The sequence below is a fragment of the Populus trichocarpa genome, chromosome 1, assembly GCF_000002775.5.
Source record: "Populus trichocarpa isolate Nisqually-1 chromosome 1, P.trichocarpa_v4.1, whole genome shotgun sequence".
Taxonomy (NCBI): domain Eukaryota; kingdom Viridiplantae; phylum Streptophyta; class Magnoliopsida; order Malpighiales; family Salicaceae; genus Populus; species Populus trichocarpa.
This window is the reverse complement of record NC_037285.2, coordinates 3,726,250-3,746,026: the sequence shown is the minus strand read 5'-3', so window position 1 is coordinate 3,746,026 and position 19,777 is coordinate 3,726,250. Positions and strand designations below refer to the sequence as shown.

The 19,777-nt window shown below is 36.6% G+C and overlaps 1 protein-coding gene across 24 annotated transcripts; it reads right to left on the bottom strand.

Moving 5' to 3' along the window:
• Positions 1-13,538: 13,538 nt before the first annotated feature.
• Positions 13,539-15,263, bottom strand: LOC112325069 (glycine-rich cell wall structural protein-like). Of its 24 annotated transcripts, XM_052451960.1 has the most exons (4): positions 14,489-15,260; positions 14,297-14,320; positions 14,171-14,254; positions 13,539-14,116 (listed from the first exon to the last, which is right to left on the bottom strand). In XM_052451960.1, exons 1-4 carry the CDS (start codon positions 15,105-15,107, stop codon positions 13,875-13,877), a joined length of 969 nt encoding a protein of 322 aa, XP_052307920.1. In that variant the 5' UTR covers positions 15,108-15,260; the 3' UTR covers positions 13,539-13,874. The 24 variants fall into 24 exon arrangements, with proteins under 24 accessions (XP_052307920.1, XP_052307904.1, XP_052307911.1 ...); XM_052451944.1 differs by having other exon boundaries at positions 13,539-14,026; positions 14,075-14,116; positions 14,171-15,262; XM_052451951.1 differs by having other exon boundaries at positions 13,539-14,026; positions 14,075-14,164; positions 14,237-15,262.
• Positions 15,264-19,777: the final 4,514 nt, after the last annotated feature.

The window sequence follows — 19,777 nt, the reverse complement described above, 5'->3', positions numbered from 1 at the left end:
TTTCTCAAATTATCTTAGTGATGCATGTACTTGATATCAATTTAATATTTGTGATTTATAATAAGCATGTGGACGAGTATAAGGGATTGTTTGAAATTGTTATTTATGTTTGGTTCAGGATCATTTAAAAAATTTAAATATATTAATCTTATAAGAGATTTAAGAGTAAAAATTAATTGTGATCAAGAAAATTATTAACACTCTTCGTATATCCTAAACCCTATCTGAAGTAAGTTATTTTATAGTTTGATATGATCTAAGAATTTTAATGATTTTTTGGCTTATAGTTTATCTGTAATTTATAATTTGATATTTATTCATAGGAATAAATCCAAAGTTTAAAAATTTATTATAAGTTTATATATCCAAATAATTTATTAGAAAAAAATTATTAATAATTTGTGTATTACTATAAAAAATACTAATAAAAATTTAAAATAACACAGAAATTTGCGTTTTGTTCCTTTTGCAGGTGACGGTGCCACCGCCGGCACAAGAAGGAAGAGAAGAAGAAGACGTGCCCAATCCACCGGTTTTCTTGTTTTCATCAGCGACGGCGCGTGGATCTGCTTCTCTCTTTTACTCTCCACACAGATCTTTCAATCTGGAGCTGGGCTTCGTTGTTGATGGTGGAGGCTAGCGGTTCCTGCCGGTGTGGAGAGGACTTATTGGAGACGATGGTTGTGGAAGAGAAACTGCTGCCATTGGCTTTGTTCCTCTGGCGTGATTGATGCTGCTCACGGTTGGGGCAAGCTATGGTGGTTGTCCTTCTCTTGGCTGATGGTTGTTGAAGGAGAAGGTGGGGTCAGTTCATGGAGGCTAAGAGAGGGGCTGGATCTCCGGTGAAGACGACGCTGCTGCGGCTAGTGGCGAAGGAATCGGCTGTTGATGGGGGTTGAACAGATCTGTCTGTGTTGTTTTTTTGATAAAAAACGCAAACTGACCACGGAGAAGAAGATCTGATGATGTCTATGGAGAGGAAACAAAGGTGGCTGGCCGAGAGGGGGTTGGTTCGGTGTTGATGAGGGAGACCTGGGGGTGAAGGTTGAAGGTTCTAGATGAGAGGAAAATGGGGGCTGTCCTGGTTCGGTGGAGGCCAGTCTGTGGGATGGGTCTGGAGAAGAGGAAAGTGATGGCCAGTGGCCAGAGAAGGTTGGCCAGGAGATTTCTGGGGAAGACCTGGGGGGAAAGGCTCTGATTTTCATGGGTGTGTTTGATATTGTAATGGTTGCAAGATTTAGTGTATTTTATTTAGAAATATATTAAAATAAAAAAATTATTTTTAAAAATTTATTTTTGATATTATTACATTAAAATTATCTAAAAATATATATATAAAAATTCATTTTAAGTAAAAAATTCAAAATTTAAGAGAACACGTACAACCGCGTTTTCAAACACACTCTAAAGCTGACAAAGACGTGGTTAGTGGGGCTTCTGTGAGGGATGAATGCATATTTGTTTTTGTGTTCTAAAAATATTTTAAAAACAATTAATTTTTTATTTTAAATTAATATATTTTTATTGTTTTCAAATTATTTTGATATGCTAATATTAAAAATAATTTTTTAAAACTAAAAAAATATTATTTTAATATATTTTTAAAAAAATTACATTAAAAAACAAGTGATATAACATTTCTAAACATTCACGAAGCCTACTTAAAAGAAAGAAAAAAAAAAGGAGCGGGGCAACTGTTTTTAGGTTTAGATTTTGTTTTGCCTCCTAGATTTCTCCCCACCATTTAAGTCTAACCACAATCTATCTACAATCTATCTATAAATAACAAAAAGTTTGTTATTTTTAATTGTTTGATCCAAAAACAAACTCGATGATCAAACAATTTAAAAAATAAATTTATCCCTCAACTTTTTTCTTTTCATATTTCATCCCATATAAATTTTGATTTTTTTATTTTTGGTATTTTGAATGTTTTAAAAAAAATTAACTTAAACGTCGATTTAAAAAGCGTGTTGAAAACTGAACACATAGGAAAAAAACGCCACAAGTGACACAAAGACACCAAAAACATAATTTTTTAGATTTTTGTTGTTTTATTTTTGTTAATTTTTGTTATTTTTCAAAATTTTATCAAAAATTAAATTAAAAATTAAGAAGCAACAATAATTAAAAAAAAAACTTTTAAACCATTATTTCAACTACTTAAAGTTATATAAATGATTTCATTTGTTCTCAAGCCGTCTAAAAGAAAAATATATCATATCCGGCATTATTTTTTATTTCACCTTTACTTTCGTAGTTTCGACCGAATTGTTTGCCCTCGTATAGGGGTAACTCTACAATCTCCAGGCATCATTGTCGTGTTACCTTCTGCTGGGCTTGACAACATATATTTTCCATTAAAATAAATATCAGTTTTCCATTGTTTGATACCAAACAATATTTGCCTCTCGCATATATATATATATATATATTCAAGCTGAGTGAACACTCCCTTTATATCCAAATTCCAACCATTGCCGTTCCTATTAGAGATATAAGAGTTGTGACATTTACTAAATCAAAACATATATTGCTATATAAATTCATAGAATAATTATAAAAAAATTTCTCTAGTTTGATCTGAATTTTATTTTTTCTCTATATTTTTGTAAATTATACTTTCAATTCTTAGTTTATATATTTAATAACAATTTATATTCTTAATAAAGCATTTTATTATAATTTTTTTGTTTGATTTAGAATATAAAGTATAAAGGAAATATCAAATTTAAATCAACGAGGGTTTTTGTGACTATCCTAAAATTTATTGATTGAGCTTTTAGGTAAGTTAGGCTTTGTCATTTTCCTATGGAGAAAAAGTATTTGTAGTTGGTTGTGATGACAAGAGATCTCCAGCAATGGAAACCACAAATCTCCTTTAACTTTCTCTTTTTCCTTGAACTTAATATTCATTTTCATTTTCGTGCATATGATTTTCTAGAAGGCTCTTGTCAAAGAATTAATTCAATCCAAAAATTTAAGCTGTTAGGTGAAGTCTCAGTATATGATTTATGTTATTATCTAACACATCTCCTCAAGTGAAAGCCTTTTAGGCTTGAAACTTGCACAGACCCACATTACTTTGTGTTTAATTTTTATCAAATAAATAGAAATAATGATATTCGAACTCGTGACCTCTTAGTCATCAAGGTTCTGATATCATGTCAAATAATCAATTCAACTCAAAAGCTTAAGTTGTTAGGTGAGGTTTTAGGATATGATTTATATTATTTTCTAACACACCACCTCAAATGAAAACCTTTTAAACTTGAAATTTGCACAGCCCACCGTTATTTCAATAATGTTAAAGAAGAGGTATATTTTTGAAAGTTTGGCTGGCTTGGGGCAAACCACGCTAGCGGTGGCTGTTCAGATTGGATATGCAGTGGTGATTTTCTTTTCTAGCATGGTGCAAAAATCTGGAATGAGTACGGATATCATTGTTGCCTACCGCTTGATGTTTGCAGATGCCATCATTGTTACTCTCGCTCTCATTTTCGAAAGGTTAAGTGTGTCTGTGTGTGTGTTTTTCCCCTCCTATTTTGTGCACGTAATTTTAATTTGCTTTTAAAAAGGAAGCCTCCTCGAGACCTTGACATAACAAGACCACCCAAAAAGGCCTAGATTAGAATCTTAAAGGTCAAGTTTTTTTTTTATATATATAGTAAACGAGAGAATTATATATTAAACAGCCCTATCAAGTAGGTGGAACTGAACGAAAGATAAAATACAATGGGAATATAAAAGAAAAGAGAAGACCAAAGCGACGAGGGACCTAATTAATTAGTCCAGTTCATAATACATTCAGGATTTCTAAAAAGATCTGAGCTTGTACAACTGAAATTTCTAACTGAAGACTTCAACCAGAAGGCCAAACGGTGAGAGGTGAGATAAAAAATCATATCCCAATCCAGAGCCTTGGATTCGAAGATTAGGTGGTTGCGCGCTATCCAAATTGACCAGTACAGACCTTTACAGAGGAGGGTAATAGCACGTCGCTGAAAATTTCCATTAATCAAACCGGACCATTCCTGTAGATTTTGATTTGGGTCTTTGTGCAGACAACCTGAGCACCCGAACCAGTTCAAGAAACCACCCCAAAGATACCATGTTATAGGACACCAATGGAAAAGATGATTGATTATCTCAGTTTCCTTGCAGCAGAATGGGCAGTGAGATTCCTCATAATTAATGATTCTCCTCTCAGCTAAAAAACTCTGTGTACTCAAACTGCCATAAAGAATAAGCCATATGAACACATCCACTTTTGGAGGGGCATAACCATTCCATAGTAGAACAGGGGAGTGATTATTTTCAGTGGCCGATAGACTATCAAAGAGGAGGCAACCTAATTGAGCTGAGTACATGTCAGAGCTGTGGAATTTCCATAACTTGCAGTCTGCACCATCTGAGAAAATGAGACCACGCTGCACCTCTGCGATCAAGCTCTCCCTCATACAGTTTTCACGAGGCCGGAGGGGTCTTCTCCAGGATAGGTTGAAAGATGTATCTGTCAAATTATATATATCTGCAAGGCTGGTGTTTTGTTGCAGGGAGAGGTTATACAGTCTGGGGAATAAGAGCTGGAGAGTGGTTGCCGAGCCAAGCCAAGAGTCAGTCCAAAACCGGATGTTCCTCCCATCACTCACCTTGAACCCGACATTTGCATGTAAAAGATTGACTATGTTTTGTGTTGAGAAGATCGTTGAAACAATGCCATGCCAAGTTGGAGATAAAGAACCTGTAAACGCAGGGATACCATTAATAAAGTGAGGTCGGTATTTTAGAATAATGTGTTCTTGCCAGCCTCCTGCCACTCCATCATCCAGATTCCATAGCCATTTAAATAGCATAGCTAGATTTTTGTTGTGGATGGATCCCAGCCCGAGACCACCAAAAGATTTACTCTTTATTACCTTATGCCAAGCCACCTTAAAAATGTCATGAGATGTTGAGGTTCCTTTCCAGAGAAAAGACCGGGTTAGAGAAGAGATGACTTTAATAATACCCTTTGGCATAGAAAAAACTGACATGTAGAACAAAGGAAGAGAGCTCAAAAAATTCAATTTTCATGTGCTTAGCTTTGCTCTGATAGTGGACACCACTGGTTTCCAAGTATAGAGTCTGCTGGGATTGGCTCTAAGAGGTAGTCCAAGGTACCTGACCGGGAAAGTATCACTACAACAGAAAACTGAGTTCGCCAGGCTAGAGGTGTAGTCGTTGTCCAAGTTGATACCTATTAGTGAGCTTTTATAGAAATTAACTTTCAGTCCGGAAATGATCTCAAACCAACGAAGTATCCTCTTGGCATGTAGAAGAGAGGGAAAATCATTTGGCAGGAAAATCAGAGAGTCATCGACATATTGCAAATGAGTTATGTAATATCCTGGAGTAGTCTGTAAGCCTTTGAAGTAACCTGAAGCTGATGCCCTATTGAATAAAACTGTCAATCCCTGAACTGCGATGTCAAATAGAAAAGGAGAGAGAGGGTCCCCTTGCCTGAGACCCCTCTCCAGACTAAATTCTCTACTGGGGGAACCGTTTATCAAGATGGCTAATTTAGAAGTGGATAAACATTCAAAGATCAACTTCCTCCAATGTAAGCCAAAACCCATGTATCCCATGCTTGTGTCAATATATTCCCATAAAATTGAGTCAAAGGCTTTATGGAAATCTACCTTCAGTAAGAGGCCATGCTCCTTTTTGCTGCGCATACCATGAACAACCTCATTTGCTATCATGAACTCGTCTAAAATCTGACGCCCAGCAATGAATACAGACTGGTTAACACTGATTACATCTGTCAGGACACGTCGAAGCCTAGTGGACAGTAGCTTTGCCACTATTTTATATAACCCGTGAATCAAGCTTATCGGACGAAAATAGGAGAATCTGTTCGGCCCCTTTGATTTTGGAATCAGAGTTACAAAAGAAGAGCTGATACCCTTTGGAAGTTTACCAGTTCTGAAAAAACTTTTAACCAACATAAAAACCTCTGAGCTGATGATATTCCATACCTTTTTATAGAAGGAGAAGGTGAAACCATCGGGGCCAGGGGCTTTGGAACCATCACAGTCCCACACAACTTGCTTCACTTCTTCCATTGAAGGTGGTCTTTCTAGCCAAATTGACTTGGCTTCTGAAATTTTGGAGAACCTCAAGCCTCCCATTTCAATTCTTTTACATGTTGGTTTGCAAAACAAGGATGAGAAGAAGTTGACAGTGCCTTTTTTTATATCATTTGAGGAGACTAGGTGAGTACCATTATGTTCAATCTTACTAATGTAGTTGCGGCCTTTCCTTAAACTTGTTGATATGTGAAAAAAATGTGTTCTTATCCCCCATTTTACACCAGTTTTGACGGGATTTTTATCTTCAGATATCTTTAACCCTTCTGTTAACCTCTCATAGTTCAGAGTTCAGCCCCTGGAGCTTTGTTTTTTCGATCTCAGACAAGGGACGCACTTCGCTTAAGTTTTCAAGTGTTGTAATAGAGTTTTGGATGTCTGCAAGTTTTAGATTCTGATCCCCGAAAGTGGATTTATTCCACTGTCTTAGCTTTTTTCCCATGATCCTCAGCTTCTTAATCAGACTAAACTCACCTGGAAACTCCTTGCAACTATCAGACCAGAGGGCCTCAAAATCTGTTAAGAAAGAAGGGTGCGACAGCCAGCAGTTTATGAGACGGAACGACTTCCACCCCTAGTCTACCTTAGGGCTTTGGAGGAGCAGCTGAGAATGATCGGACATCCCTCTAGGGTAGCGGCAAAGAGATAAAGACAGGAACAGCAGCTGAAAATCCGGGGAAGCAAAAGCTTTGTCAATGCGGCTTATAGAGCCACCCTTAAACCAAGTGAACCGGTGTCCCTGCATATTGAATTCAACCAGTTCACAGTCGGATATGAATCTGAGGAATGAAGTTGAACCTGATAGATTGAGGTGACCACTACTTCTCTCATGAGTGTGTAGAGTTTCGTTGAAATCGCCTAGCACCACCAGTGGTAGTTCGAAAGCAAACTTAAGAGTGGTGATTTCTTCCCACAGATCAGCACGTTCCTTCACTGAAGATGCAACGTAGACACCAACTATCATACAATTAAAAGAAGAGGGAATATGCGTGCCACATATGCTGATGCACTGCCCCTCAAATTCTACAGAGTTAACTTTAAAGATAGAGTTATCCCACATTGCTATAATCCCTCCTGATTTCCCTATAGATTTTAGAAAAGCCCATTTGACAATTGCAATATTCCACAGATTTCTAATGAAGGAATCACAACAATTATTTTTCTTTGTTTCTAAAAGAAAACAGATACCAATATTATTGTTTATAAGCCTATTCCAGATGGAATTTCGTTTGTGTGACATACCTAAACCACGGTTGTTCCAAGCAAAGATATTCATAAAGAGAACAAAAAACCATGGAAGACTAGACTTAACGGGGTAGAAAACTTACAACTGGTTAACTGATGTCCACTCATCTACTTCTCTATCAATGTTTCTCATTATTCCTTCTTCGTACCCTTTTAGTTCTTGCGAGTTTCCCAGACCTAGAACCACAACATCTTGTATCATTTCTTGAGTCTCCTTTTCACTGTCAAACCCATTGTCTTGATGTTTCATACAAGTGATTTGAAACCGAATATTTCCTTGTTGGATTCCTGAGTTTAAGGAGTCTGAAGAATCACAATCCTCCATAGTGTTAGCAACACTACCACTGGCTTGCAGCAACTTCAGTTTTCTTATTTTGTTGCTATTCCTGTTTGCGTTTTCATTGGTCGTGTCTGAAGAGGTTTGTGGGCTGCTTTGAGGGTTCAACAGGGGTGGTAGATGGAGATGTTTGCCACTTGTTTCATCATCTATGGAGGCATAGTTATGGTTCTTTCCAATGCCGGATGACTCGATAACAGGGGATGGCGTGGTGTCTTGTAGAGGTGTGTTATTTTGGGTGCTGGTTACCTTCATTGCAAGAAGGTTGGGTGCTCCATCAGATATATGAGCTGCAAACGATCTAACTTTCATCACATACTTCCTTTTGCTGAATGAAGATTTAGGTGCAAGCCCTCTGATTCTTCTAAGCTTCTTATCTTTTATTTTTCCTTCCAACTCCATTTCCACTACTTCTTGTGGTTCTGCCAGGTCACGTATGAAGGCAGAGAAAGATTGCTGATGTGTATTCTGGCTCTGATTTTGGGCTAGTATCATGTGTCTCGTTAGTTTTGGGGTAGGTCTTGTAACTTGGGCTGAGGAGGCTTTAGTTTATGTTTGTTTTTTATCGAGGCCCACTCTTGAAAAGGATACTGCTGAGTCATCTGGGTTGCTGTAGCTGGTTTCTGCCACTTGCATTTTTTCCTTAATGGTGTCATAACATGGCTCTATAGAGGACGATTGGTGAGAGGCGGTGTGCAGTTGCTAGTTTTTTATCTGTAGCTTGTGTGTTTCCTTAGTTTCAGGAAAAAGGCAGAAGGTTTTGTATGTTATGTCAGATTGGTCTAGGTTGCTGGGTGATTCAGTGTACCTTGTGTAGAGAATGAGAAAGGGGTCATTTTACATGTCCTTGTCCTGTTGCTCTGTTGAGGTCCGGTCAGCTTCTAGTTCATTTATACTGGCCGGCAAAAACTATTCTGGAGGTGTAAATTTATTGCATGTCTCTTCATCTGATTCTTCAGTGCCTGATGTATCCATTGAGTATTTAATTGTGGTAAGCAGGGGGCTAAAACCTGGCTTCATTTTCATGACTGATATATCAAATTCCTCTCCGTCTAGAATCAATGAAAGCTATTTTTTTAAAGTCATGAAGGAGGTTAGAAGCACCTTAACTCCCATAAGTGAACCTTGACTCACACTTGTAATGTCGTAACCAATCATCTTGCCTGCGTCTTCTACCATGGATTCAATACATTTATCGTTCCATCCAATCAGAGGAAGTCCCAAAATAGACACCCAAGCAAATCTGTCTACTGCTTTTACTTCCCTCTTCCATGGTTTGATACTAGAGAAGTAGTTTGCCAAGGCAGAGCTACTATTTATTAATTCTTTCTCCATGGTCTCTCTGTCTGTAAAGGTGATAACTGCTTGGCTTTCTCCCAGGAAGCGAAATCCAATTGCCTTCTTAACAGTTTTCAAAACCATATGCTCTAGTTGTGCATAGTCCACTTCTGTGGCTATAGAACCGACTAAACTTCTCAATAGCCATTCCTTGTCATCCTGTGTAGACTCACCACAGTCTTCTTTGATGGTTGTTGGACCAAAAGAGCTTCAACAAAGGTCTTGTTGTCTCTGAGGGCTAGTTTGGGCGAGATTTTGGTTTCTGGCTTTGTGGTGAGGGCTGTCTTTTCCCTGAAATCTGTAGGTGTTTGAAATCTTGCTAGGTTTGCACGAATTTTTGGCTTTGTGGTGAGGGCTGTCTTTTCCCTGAAATCTGTAAGTGTTTGAAATCTTGCTAGGTTTGCACGAATTTTGAAAGAGTCGAACCATATAAGGTTCAATCTGTCACAAAGGTCTGCATCTTCTAAATGGGAGAAGAAAGATACAAAACCAAACCGTCTCCCTCGTTTTGTTTTTTTCCCGGAAATAAAGAGGTTGGTGACAGGACTAATATTTGAAAAAGCCCTTTTGAGATCTTGGTAATCAAGCCAAGACGGAAACGTTCAAAATAAAACTTAGTAGAGACAGAGGGAGTGGGAGTTGTGTTAGGTAAGTGTTTGTTGTTTTGGCTATTGTTTGTGTAACACATAGGTTGCAAAAAGTTCAGGGTGGCACGGGGAAGAGGGGGGTGTTGTGTATGTTTAAAAGGCACATTTGCAGGTGTTTGTGGGGTTGGATTGTAAAGGGGAGGTTTGAAGGAGGTTGCTAAGACTTGGGTTGCAGGGGAGGGGATGATAGACAAAAGGGGAGGTTTTTTGGTTGGGAGCATCGTTGCAAAAAGGGGATAAAATGAATTTTTTGTTTGCCAATAAAAAATGCAAAAGAAATCCTCTTACAGGTCCAGTTATTGGCCTAAAACCAATATAAATGAAGCATATCTTACACAAATCCAAGCCAAAATGAACTAGGGGAGGAACTACGTCTTCAACATTTGAATTGCACGTATGTGACTGCTCTGATGTCTCGAAATATTTAACTCGTTATTTGTCCATTTCAGATTTACAGGAAGAAGAGGCCAAAACTAACATGGATGGTACTTTTTCAAGCTTTTCTTGCCGGGTTATTTGGGTATAAGTTGCACTTGTGGTATCGCTCTTTGATCTTTTAAAAAACATTTAGTAGAGAATATGTATCTCGAGTTTTGAAATACAGCAATTAACGAGTTGCTCTTCGTAGCAGAGGACCGATGGCCCAAATCTTGCTCGGGGAAAGCATTTCCTTATCGTCCGTGACCTTTGGCATGGCCCTGATCAACCTTATCCCTGCCACTACCTTCGCTTTGGCCATCGCTTTTAGGTATATTTTCTTATTCTTATATATGGCGATGCTCATGAACGAAAGAGATATTTTTCGTATAATATTTCCTGTTGATTATGTACAAGTTATATATTAATCCTGTACGAGATCTTGTTTTTCTCTAAATTATGATCTCAGATTGGACAGCCTGAGAATGTGGACAGTATCAGGAAGGGCTAAACTTTTTGGAATTGTATTGGGATTAAGTGGGGGGATGCTTTTGACCTTTTACAGAGGTCCAAGAATTAATACATGGTCAACATTTTTGGACCTTTTGCACCTTGAAAAGCTGCAAAATAACCAAGAGGTGGTGCTGCCTAGAAAGGCTGGCATCCAGTTTTTGGCAGTCTTGTATGCCTTGGGCCACTGCATGTATAGCTCGTTGTGGTTGATTATTCAGGTGATCACTTGACACAAATTCTCTCCCCCTTTTCTTGGACAATAACATTTGTAATCCTATAATTTGTCTGTTTTCTTTTCTTTTTCTTTGCTGATATATTGTCCCTCACTTCGGAGATTTGATGTACAAAACAGAGATTTTCTTGAGATAAAAAATATGAAAAATGATTTTGAAATATTTTTTTTGTACTAAAATCTCTTTATAAGGATAAATATGTCAAAACATATAAAGTGCCCTATGGTAGCTAGTTTTTGTTTTTTAAATTATTTTTTTACTTAAAAAAATATTAAATTAATGATTTTTAATGATTTTGATGTGCTGATATAAAAAATAAAAAAATCTAAAAAAATATTATTTTTATAATTGAAAAATACTTTGAAAAAATATTATACATCATATTACCAAACACACAAAATATTTGCCCCATTAATAATAGAAAAAATACAATTTCTTAGAACTACAATGGTCAATTATTAAATACTATTTTTGCTAGGGTTGCTTGATTATTCTGACGAATATCCTTGAAATACTTGTTAGGAGTTATAAGAATTTAAAAATATCATTGTATAAAATAGCATTTATCTAATGTTTTTAATAAATATTATTAATTTCTTTTTAAAAATTTTATTTTTTTAGCATAAATTAATAATAAATAAAGTTTAATAAATAATTTTAGATAATGTTTATTATAATATGGTTTCGACAAAAAAAAAACATATACATTAAAAGAAAAAATATGTTTAGTTAAAAAGATAGAAATATAGACATAAAAATATATATTTCTTAGATAATTTTGGAATGAATTTTTATACTTCTAAAACATGAGGTGAAAAGGAACATGTCTTCATAAACAATAGTTATTATTATTTTTTATTTTGAAAATATTCTTATAAAAAAATTTAATTTCAAAAAGATTTTATGTACTTTTATCAAATACAATTCTATTTTTGTGTTATTTTCCATCTTGTTTCTTCTATTTTTATTTTTATTCCATCCATCATTTCTTTTTGAAATAGTTATCAAACCTAAATCGTTAGCTTTTCCCATGCTAGCTACTCTAATCCTCAATCGTTTTTATTTAATTCTCTCTCTCTCTTTATGGCAGGCCGCGGTGTCCAAAAGGCATCAATGTCAATACTCCGGTGTGGCTATTATATCTACAATGGCGGCAATCCAGGCCGTCATCTTTGCCTTGTGCCTCCATCGTACGGACCAAAGCAAGTGGAGGTTGGGATGGAATGCTAGACTCTTAGCTAGTAACTGTTTCAATAACTCATTTTTCAAGCTGTGGAAATGTTTTAACAGCCTTAAAATCAACTGTATTTCTTATTAATATTTATAGGCAACAAGTATATATTTAATTATCAAGCATTTATTCATCATGACCAAAATTAAAGGAAAGATCGGGAGAAAAAAAACAAAGAGGTTTTGAAAAAGGAAATTGTTTTTCTCTGCTAACATAAGAGGAAAGAATCGTCTAGTTCAATACTGATATTAGGTTGCCCCGTTTGGATTTTATTCATGCAGGGTGTTTTTTATTCAACATCTTTCTTGCTTAACATGAAAGTTACGCGAAGGAGAGGGCCTTTGTTCGTGTCTATTTTGAACCCTCTCGCACTTGTGATGGCAGCCATTCTAGGGTCTGTACTGCTAGGAGAAAAGTGGCGACTAGGAAGGTATTGTTAACTACTACATATGTTTATTATATATTTTAATTAATTTCCAACAGGGCCTACAAATCGTTAACCCATTCATATAGCCCTTACAAATTGTAGAAGTAATTAAGACCTTGAGTTCTAATCCTCTGTTCATTTCCCACATAAGAAAATGAAAAAAAAAATTAAGAGTAATTTAATTTTTCATGAAAAATATATGCATCTTGTACCTGTCCATGGCTTCAAGCTTTGACGTTTCCCCCCCTGTTCTGCGAGACACAGCATGTTAGGAGCAGCACTGGTCGTGTGTGGACAGTGGACACTATATGGTGTTTTGGGGTAAAAGCAAGGAGACAGACAGTCAGACACGATAACAGAAACACCAGCTCAGCCAAAAAGCTATCAAGAACCAGAATTAGCCGCTATAGCTATTAAGTAATGCCATCATTTTTACAATTGATTTGTAATGTATGTAAACAATATCTATAGTCTCTGTACGTAAAATATATTAATAAATTAAAATGGATGTAAAATTCGTAGTTTTTTTTTTTTTTTGGTTTATCGGAAGAAGGAAAGAAAAAGGTGACATAAATAAAGCTGGTCAGTACCATTCGAGAGTATTTCTGGGTGATAAATCGATCATGATCATCATGGATATATATATATATATATACACACACACACACACGAACTTATCTCTTCCTAGTCATCGATCCATGCATGCCTATATGCAAAGAAATGAAGTAAGGCCACTTCCTTTCAAATTAAAGAGCACATTCATTGCACCTCCTTCTCCTGTCCATCGAATTAAAGGATACCTAATTCGTTCTGTCAATTAAGGCATGCATGTCGTGTTGCTGTACGTACGATGGCCTTCAGTGCGGCTTGCAAGTTAGGTTTGGAACATCAATGTCTGAAAACACATATGGGAGACAGGACGTCTTTTATCAACCAAACATAGAATAAATGCAAGGGTCACCTCATTGGTGACTCATTTTTTCCGCGGACAGGTCGCATGTGGATATCATACAGATTGGTTGGGTACAACTTAATTTGATTATTTCTGCATTGATTTTCAGATGATACAAAATACATGCATGGTTATGGTTTACAAAGATTCCACCATGATATGCATGAAGAGAAAACTATATCACGAGTTACGACGGACGTACTAGAACAGTATGATCAACCATTTCCAGTCCAGAATGCTGAGAAAGAATGAACTGTAAACACCCTTTTAAGTAACATAAACTAGAAAGTGAAACATCTACTGCATTAGGTTTCGTAGTGGCTCGTGGTGATAAACAAGAACGTTTCTTTTTTGTTCTTCCTTCCTTTTCTGCTGCAAATAACGTTAAGGACTTGATTAATTTTTAGTGACCACCACCACCACCTCCTCCAAACCCACCACCTCCACCGGCGCCACCTAGTCCACCACCAACACCACCACCAGCTCCAAACCCTCCTCCAACACCTCCACCAACACCACCACCTCCCCCAAATCCTCCACCGCCACCTGCACCGCCTCCAAGCCCACCACTACCACCAAGCCCTCCACCAGCTCCACCTCCACCTCCAAGCCCACCACCACCACCAAGCCCTCCACCAGCTCCACCTCCACCTCCAAGCCCACCACCACCACCAAGCCCTCCACCAGCTCCACCTCCACCACCTAGCCCTCCACCAGCTCCACCTCCAAGCCCACCACCACCACCAGCTCCTCCACCAGCTCCACCACCTAGCCCTCCACCAGCTCCACCGCCTAGACCACCTCCAGCACCTCCTCCTAGTCCACCGCCACCTCCTAGACCGCCACCAGCTCCACCGCCCCCACCAAGACCTCCACCATGTCCACCACCTAGACCACCTCCAGCACCTCCTCCTAGTCCACCGCCACCTCCTAGACCGCCACCATGTCCAATACCACCACCTAAACCACCACCATGTCCACCACCTAGACCACCTCCAGCACCTCCTCCTAGTCCACCGCCACCTCCTAGACCGCCACCAGCTCCACCGCCCCCACCAAGACCTCCACCATGTCCACCGCCTAGACCACCTCCAGCACCTCCTCCTAGTCCACCGCCACCTCCTAGACCGCCACCATGTCCAATACCACCACCTAAACCACCACCATGACCAATGCCACCACCTAGACCGCCACCATGTCCACCTCCTAGCCCACCACCACCTCCAAGGCCTCCACCATCACCACCACCGAATCCACCTCCTGCACCACCTCCAAGGCCGCCGCCACCCCCTACGCCTCCACCAAATCCACCACCCGCACCACCACCGAGTCCACCTCCAAGTCCATCTCCAGCACCACCTCCAAGGCCGCCGCCACCCCCTGCACCTCCACCAAAGCCACCACCCACACCACCTCCGATACCACCACCAAGTCCTCCACCTGCACCACCTCCTATGCCGCCGCCGCCACCAAACCTACGGCCGTGTATAAACCCCTTCTTCAACAAATGGGGATGACCCAAAAAGTGCTTATCGTCTTTGTCACCAGTAGTAACATGATCAGCCACAACTAAAGCATTCAGAAGAAAAGCACACAAGAGAGCCCCCACAACACGGTGACCAGTTACAAGGCCCATTTTGCCAGCATAAACATACAAAACCAGCAGAGAAGAAGAAAAAAACCCTTAAGCTAGCTAGCAAAGCTAACTGTGTGTAGTGCAACAAGAGAGTGTAATATACACATGTATATATACTCATAAGCAGAAAGAAGAGAGATAGTGTGCATTATTTGTACTGAGCATACTCTTAAATGTAACGCGTTTACAAGAGTAAATGAGACCCATCAGCTATTGGACAAGGAATTTATTGGTCCAACTGTCCTCTCCAACAAGCTCAGTAACTCGGTATTAAACGAATTATGATTGTATTCTGTTGCTTGAAAAAGATTAGCTTAGGGTTTTTGACTTGATGAGTTACTTCATAGAGCTTACTGCATGCTATCAGTTCCCCCCCCCCCCCCCCCCCCCAAAGAGGAGTCAACTTGGATGCTAGTGCTTGAGCTGGCTAGCTAATTATTTTTTATATGAAATTTATGAAAAGGATCAAAACCAATGAATCTCATTCAATGATGCAATTAATGACCATACCAAACTATATATGTTCCCAGCCACGAGTACTGTCTCTCTCTTTCTCACGAGCTAGGCGGCCCAGATTTTAACCCGCTTGGAATTATATAATTATATGATCAATATATAGAGCTGGCCGTAGCCAGTTCGATGGAGAAGATCTGTATCAGTCCTATGACTGTCAATATCGATTTCATAATCAAGTTGCAGTAGTTATATAGCTAGCTTGCTCATGCAAATGCCAGAATATTGAATAGGTTAGCTATAACCACGTAAAAGTGTAGTCTGTGGCACTCTCATAATGATTTTAGTGTAAAAGATAAGGTTTAAATAACACCATGCATGCGGCATTTAATTAAATTACGAGCAAGAAAATGCTTATCCATGCATGCCAATTTCTATCTAAAATCTGGTGTTACATCGTGTCTGTTCTTTTCTCTCGCAATATATACATGTGTGCCAACACACACTTAAAGTTCTGTTCATTGGTAATTGACTTTAATCGTCTTAATTCTTATAACGTAATCTTATATATTTGGATTCAACTCTCGGGCCGGGTGGCAGGCATATCTAATTCTTATACGATCTCATTTGTGGTAGTATATATCGTATAAGCTTAATTTCTCCGTGTTGTTGTAACTAACTGTGAGCACAGGGCCTTCTTTTTTTTTTACCAGAAGGTGGGTGCGTAACCTACTAATTTTCCTGTGTTGAAGTACGCAATAAATGAAAAACAATTGTAGTTGGGATGTTCTTATCATTTTTTAATGCTAATGAATTTTGTTTTTTTCCTCTTATTTTATGTTTTTTAAAAAAAAAATTAATTCAAAAAATAACTAATAAAATAACACTAATTATATTTATTGATTTCGGGACCATAAGATTTTCTCACGGTGTATACTCAATCAATTCTGGTGTGATTTTGACTTATTTCAAAGATATTAGTAGGATATGCCAGCTAATTAACCGGACTGATTTCAAGGGATTAATTTGCATAATATGATTAGAGAGGATAGCATTAGATGATTTGGGAATTGAGAATTTAGGAGCTGGAAAAGATATCCTGTTCTTGCCATGTAACTCGATCGAGGCAAATTATTAAATGCATTGACTGAGTACAAAGTTACTGACATTTATTTTTCCACGGCGTTTTTAAACATACCTCCACAAGTCACTCAATACCGCGCCATGACTCGAACACGAGGATGGTTATTTTGAATTAGTTATACCTGAGCTGCAGCTTTCAACGTAGCTGCAACACTTGACCAGGGAATTAATGACTTAGAAAAAAGATCTTTTTTTTAGCAGTCAGAAAAAGATCTGTATTGTTACGTTATTTGAGTAATTTAGATTAATTGTTTGACTCAAAATGATATCATTATATTAATTTAATAGAATTTGGATTGAATTAACAATTAAGAAACTAATCCGAATTAAATTTTAAATTCTATTTTCTCGAATCAACTTGTCAAGAGAAACTTAAGCAGTAATTGTTGCAGTGAACAAATAGCAACAATGACAGTGAATCGACATTGCTAGTACCAAGCTAATATAAAGGAAAAAGTTCTACCCAAAATAAAGGAAGCAAAAGTTCAGAGGTGCTGAGGAAGCTAGTGAAGAAGCAATGGCTTAATTTGATTGCTCAGTGTTTTACGAGCAAAACTCCAGATATTGATTTCAATAATCTATTTTCTAGCTTCCCGACAGATATATTGAAAGGTGAAGAGCTAGCCAACCTGTGACCAATCGATGTTGCAAAGTGTAATCGGTAAGGCTGGAAAGGCATTGATGACAATTGTATTCTTGTTAGTTTCCTGTTCAAAGCACTAGATTCATTTGTTTGATTTCAAGACTATATTTTATTTGTATTTGGCCAACCTGCCCTATGCTCTTTCTCTTAAAAAGCGCCTTCATGTTATGAAAAACAGCGAATTTTTATTTAAAAATATATTAAAATAATTTTATTTTATTTTTAAATTAACATATCAAAATAATCTAAAAACATTAAAAAATTAAATTTAAACAAAAATTAAATAAATTTTGATCAATCTTTATTGAACCGCACTTCTAAACAAGAATAAAAGGCTTTTCTACTGCATGTGACCCTTTTGATCTTGTGAACTAAAAAAAAAAAAGAGAATCATAATGTTGAACCGGATGGAGACACAAATATTCATTGATTCAATTTATTAACTTTAACTATAAACTAAAAGAGAAGGGTTTTTTTTTGTGCCCCTTCTCGCAAGGCACTATTAGAATAGTATTGTATTTTTTTTAAAATTAATATTTTTTTTAATTTTATTATTTAATATTAGATTTGTTTTTTTATTTGAATTATCACTCTCGTGACACAAATCACGGATTTAACAGGTTAACCTGGTTGATTAAGATTTTTTTTATTGTTTGACTTTATTTTTTTCAATTTCATCCTTTAATATTGGGTTGATTGAGAATTAAATTTAATAATTTATTTTGTTTACTTTCTATTATGTTATTTTATCCTTATGACTCAAGAATAGTGCTTAAAGGGTTAACTAAAGTGGACTCAAGGTGTTTTTTGTGTTTTATTTTTAATTGATTTTTTTTTCAATTTCATTGTTCAACACTGGATCGGTGAAAATTTAAATTTCATAATATGTTTTAATTAGCTATTTATGTGGATATCGTGGTTTCATGATCAAGGTCATCGATTTTGGCATTTTAACCATGGTTAAATTGAGTCTTTTTTTTTTCTAAGACATTATCTCGGTGTCATGACCCGGGTCATGGGTCCTTCAACATTGGATAATGTTTTTATTGGGTTTTCTCCGTCTCATGACCTGAGTCACAAGTTTGACGGGTTAACCCAATTGACTCAGTTTTTTTTAATTGACTTTTTTTCCCTCAATTTTATCATTTAATATTGTGTTTGATTGGGAATTAAGTTTCATGATTTGCTTTAATTTACTTTTTATTATGTTATTTCAACCTCATGATCCAAGAATAGTGTTTAACGGGTTAATCCAGGTTAACTTGACTCATTTTTCTTGTTATTTTTTAATTAATTTTTTTATAAATTTTATCATTCAACAATTGGATCCGATATGGACGATTGGAAATTAAGTTTTATAATTTATTTTAATTTACTATTTATAGGGTTAACTTAGTCTCATGACCAGAGTCGTGAATTTGGTAAGTTAAACCGAGTTAAATCATGTCATTTTTTTATTTTCTTTTATGAGTTTATCATGGTTTAATGACTGGTCATGAGTTTAGTGGATTGACTCGGGTTGTTTTTTATGTTTTTTTAATTGAATTATTTTTTAATCGATTTACTTTCCATGAGGTTATCTCAATCTTATCTTTTTTTAATTGAATTATTTTTTAATTGATTTGCTTTCCATGAGGTTATCTCAGTCTTATAACCTGAATTACGAGTTTGACTGGTTAATTCTGGTTTTTTTTAAGTCCTTTTTTAATTCATTGTTTTTTTTTTAATTTCATCTTTTAATATTGGTTTGATTGAAAATTAAGCTTTATAATTCATTTTGATTTGCTATCTATGAGGTTATTAAAGTCTCATAACCTGGGTTGTGGATTAAACATATTAACCCGGGTTGACCCAAGTCAATCTAATATTTGTTATTTTGATATTAAAAAAATTATCTTCTTGAACTTTTTTAATCAAATTATGTTTTTACGAGTTATATGGATTGCTTTTAAATCTGTAAATTCAACTAGATTATATTAAATCAATCTCTGAGTTAAAAAGAATTTACTATAAAAAAATACTAGTAACTTCTAAATATTTTTTTGACTCCATCTGCAATATATCGCGTATCAATCATCCCATGGATCATCAATGTGTGTCCGTGTAAATAATTTGGTTATTAATGTGTTTATGTGCAGTCTATTCTCCGAAGGAAAGACGATAACTATCGGCTAAAAAAATGGTAAAATTCTTGTAGTTACCGAATCTGAAGAGTAATTACGTTATTTTTCAACCGGGCAAACCTGGAAAAAAAAAAAATACTCTTTTAATTATATAGATAGTCATAGCTTTGAATCTAAACTATTTTTTATATCAATTTTACCATTAAAAAAATTCAAAATTCTCAATTAAGGACTTTCATCCATTTCAATATTCTTCTAACAAAAGTTCCTGAATGTCATTAATTTGACAGGCCACTATTGGTGTCTAT

Coding starts and splice junctions, on each gene's coding strand:
- LOC112325069 (XM_052451909.1), bottom strand. CDS start 15,107: ATGGGCCTTGTAACTGGTCACCGTGTTGTGGGGGCTCTCTTGTGTGCT.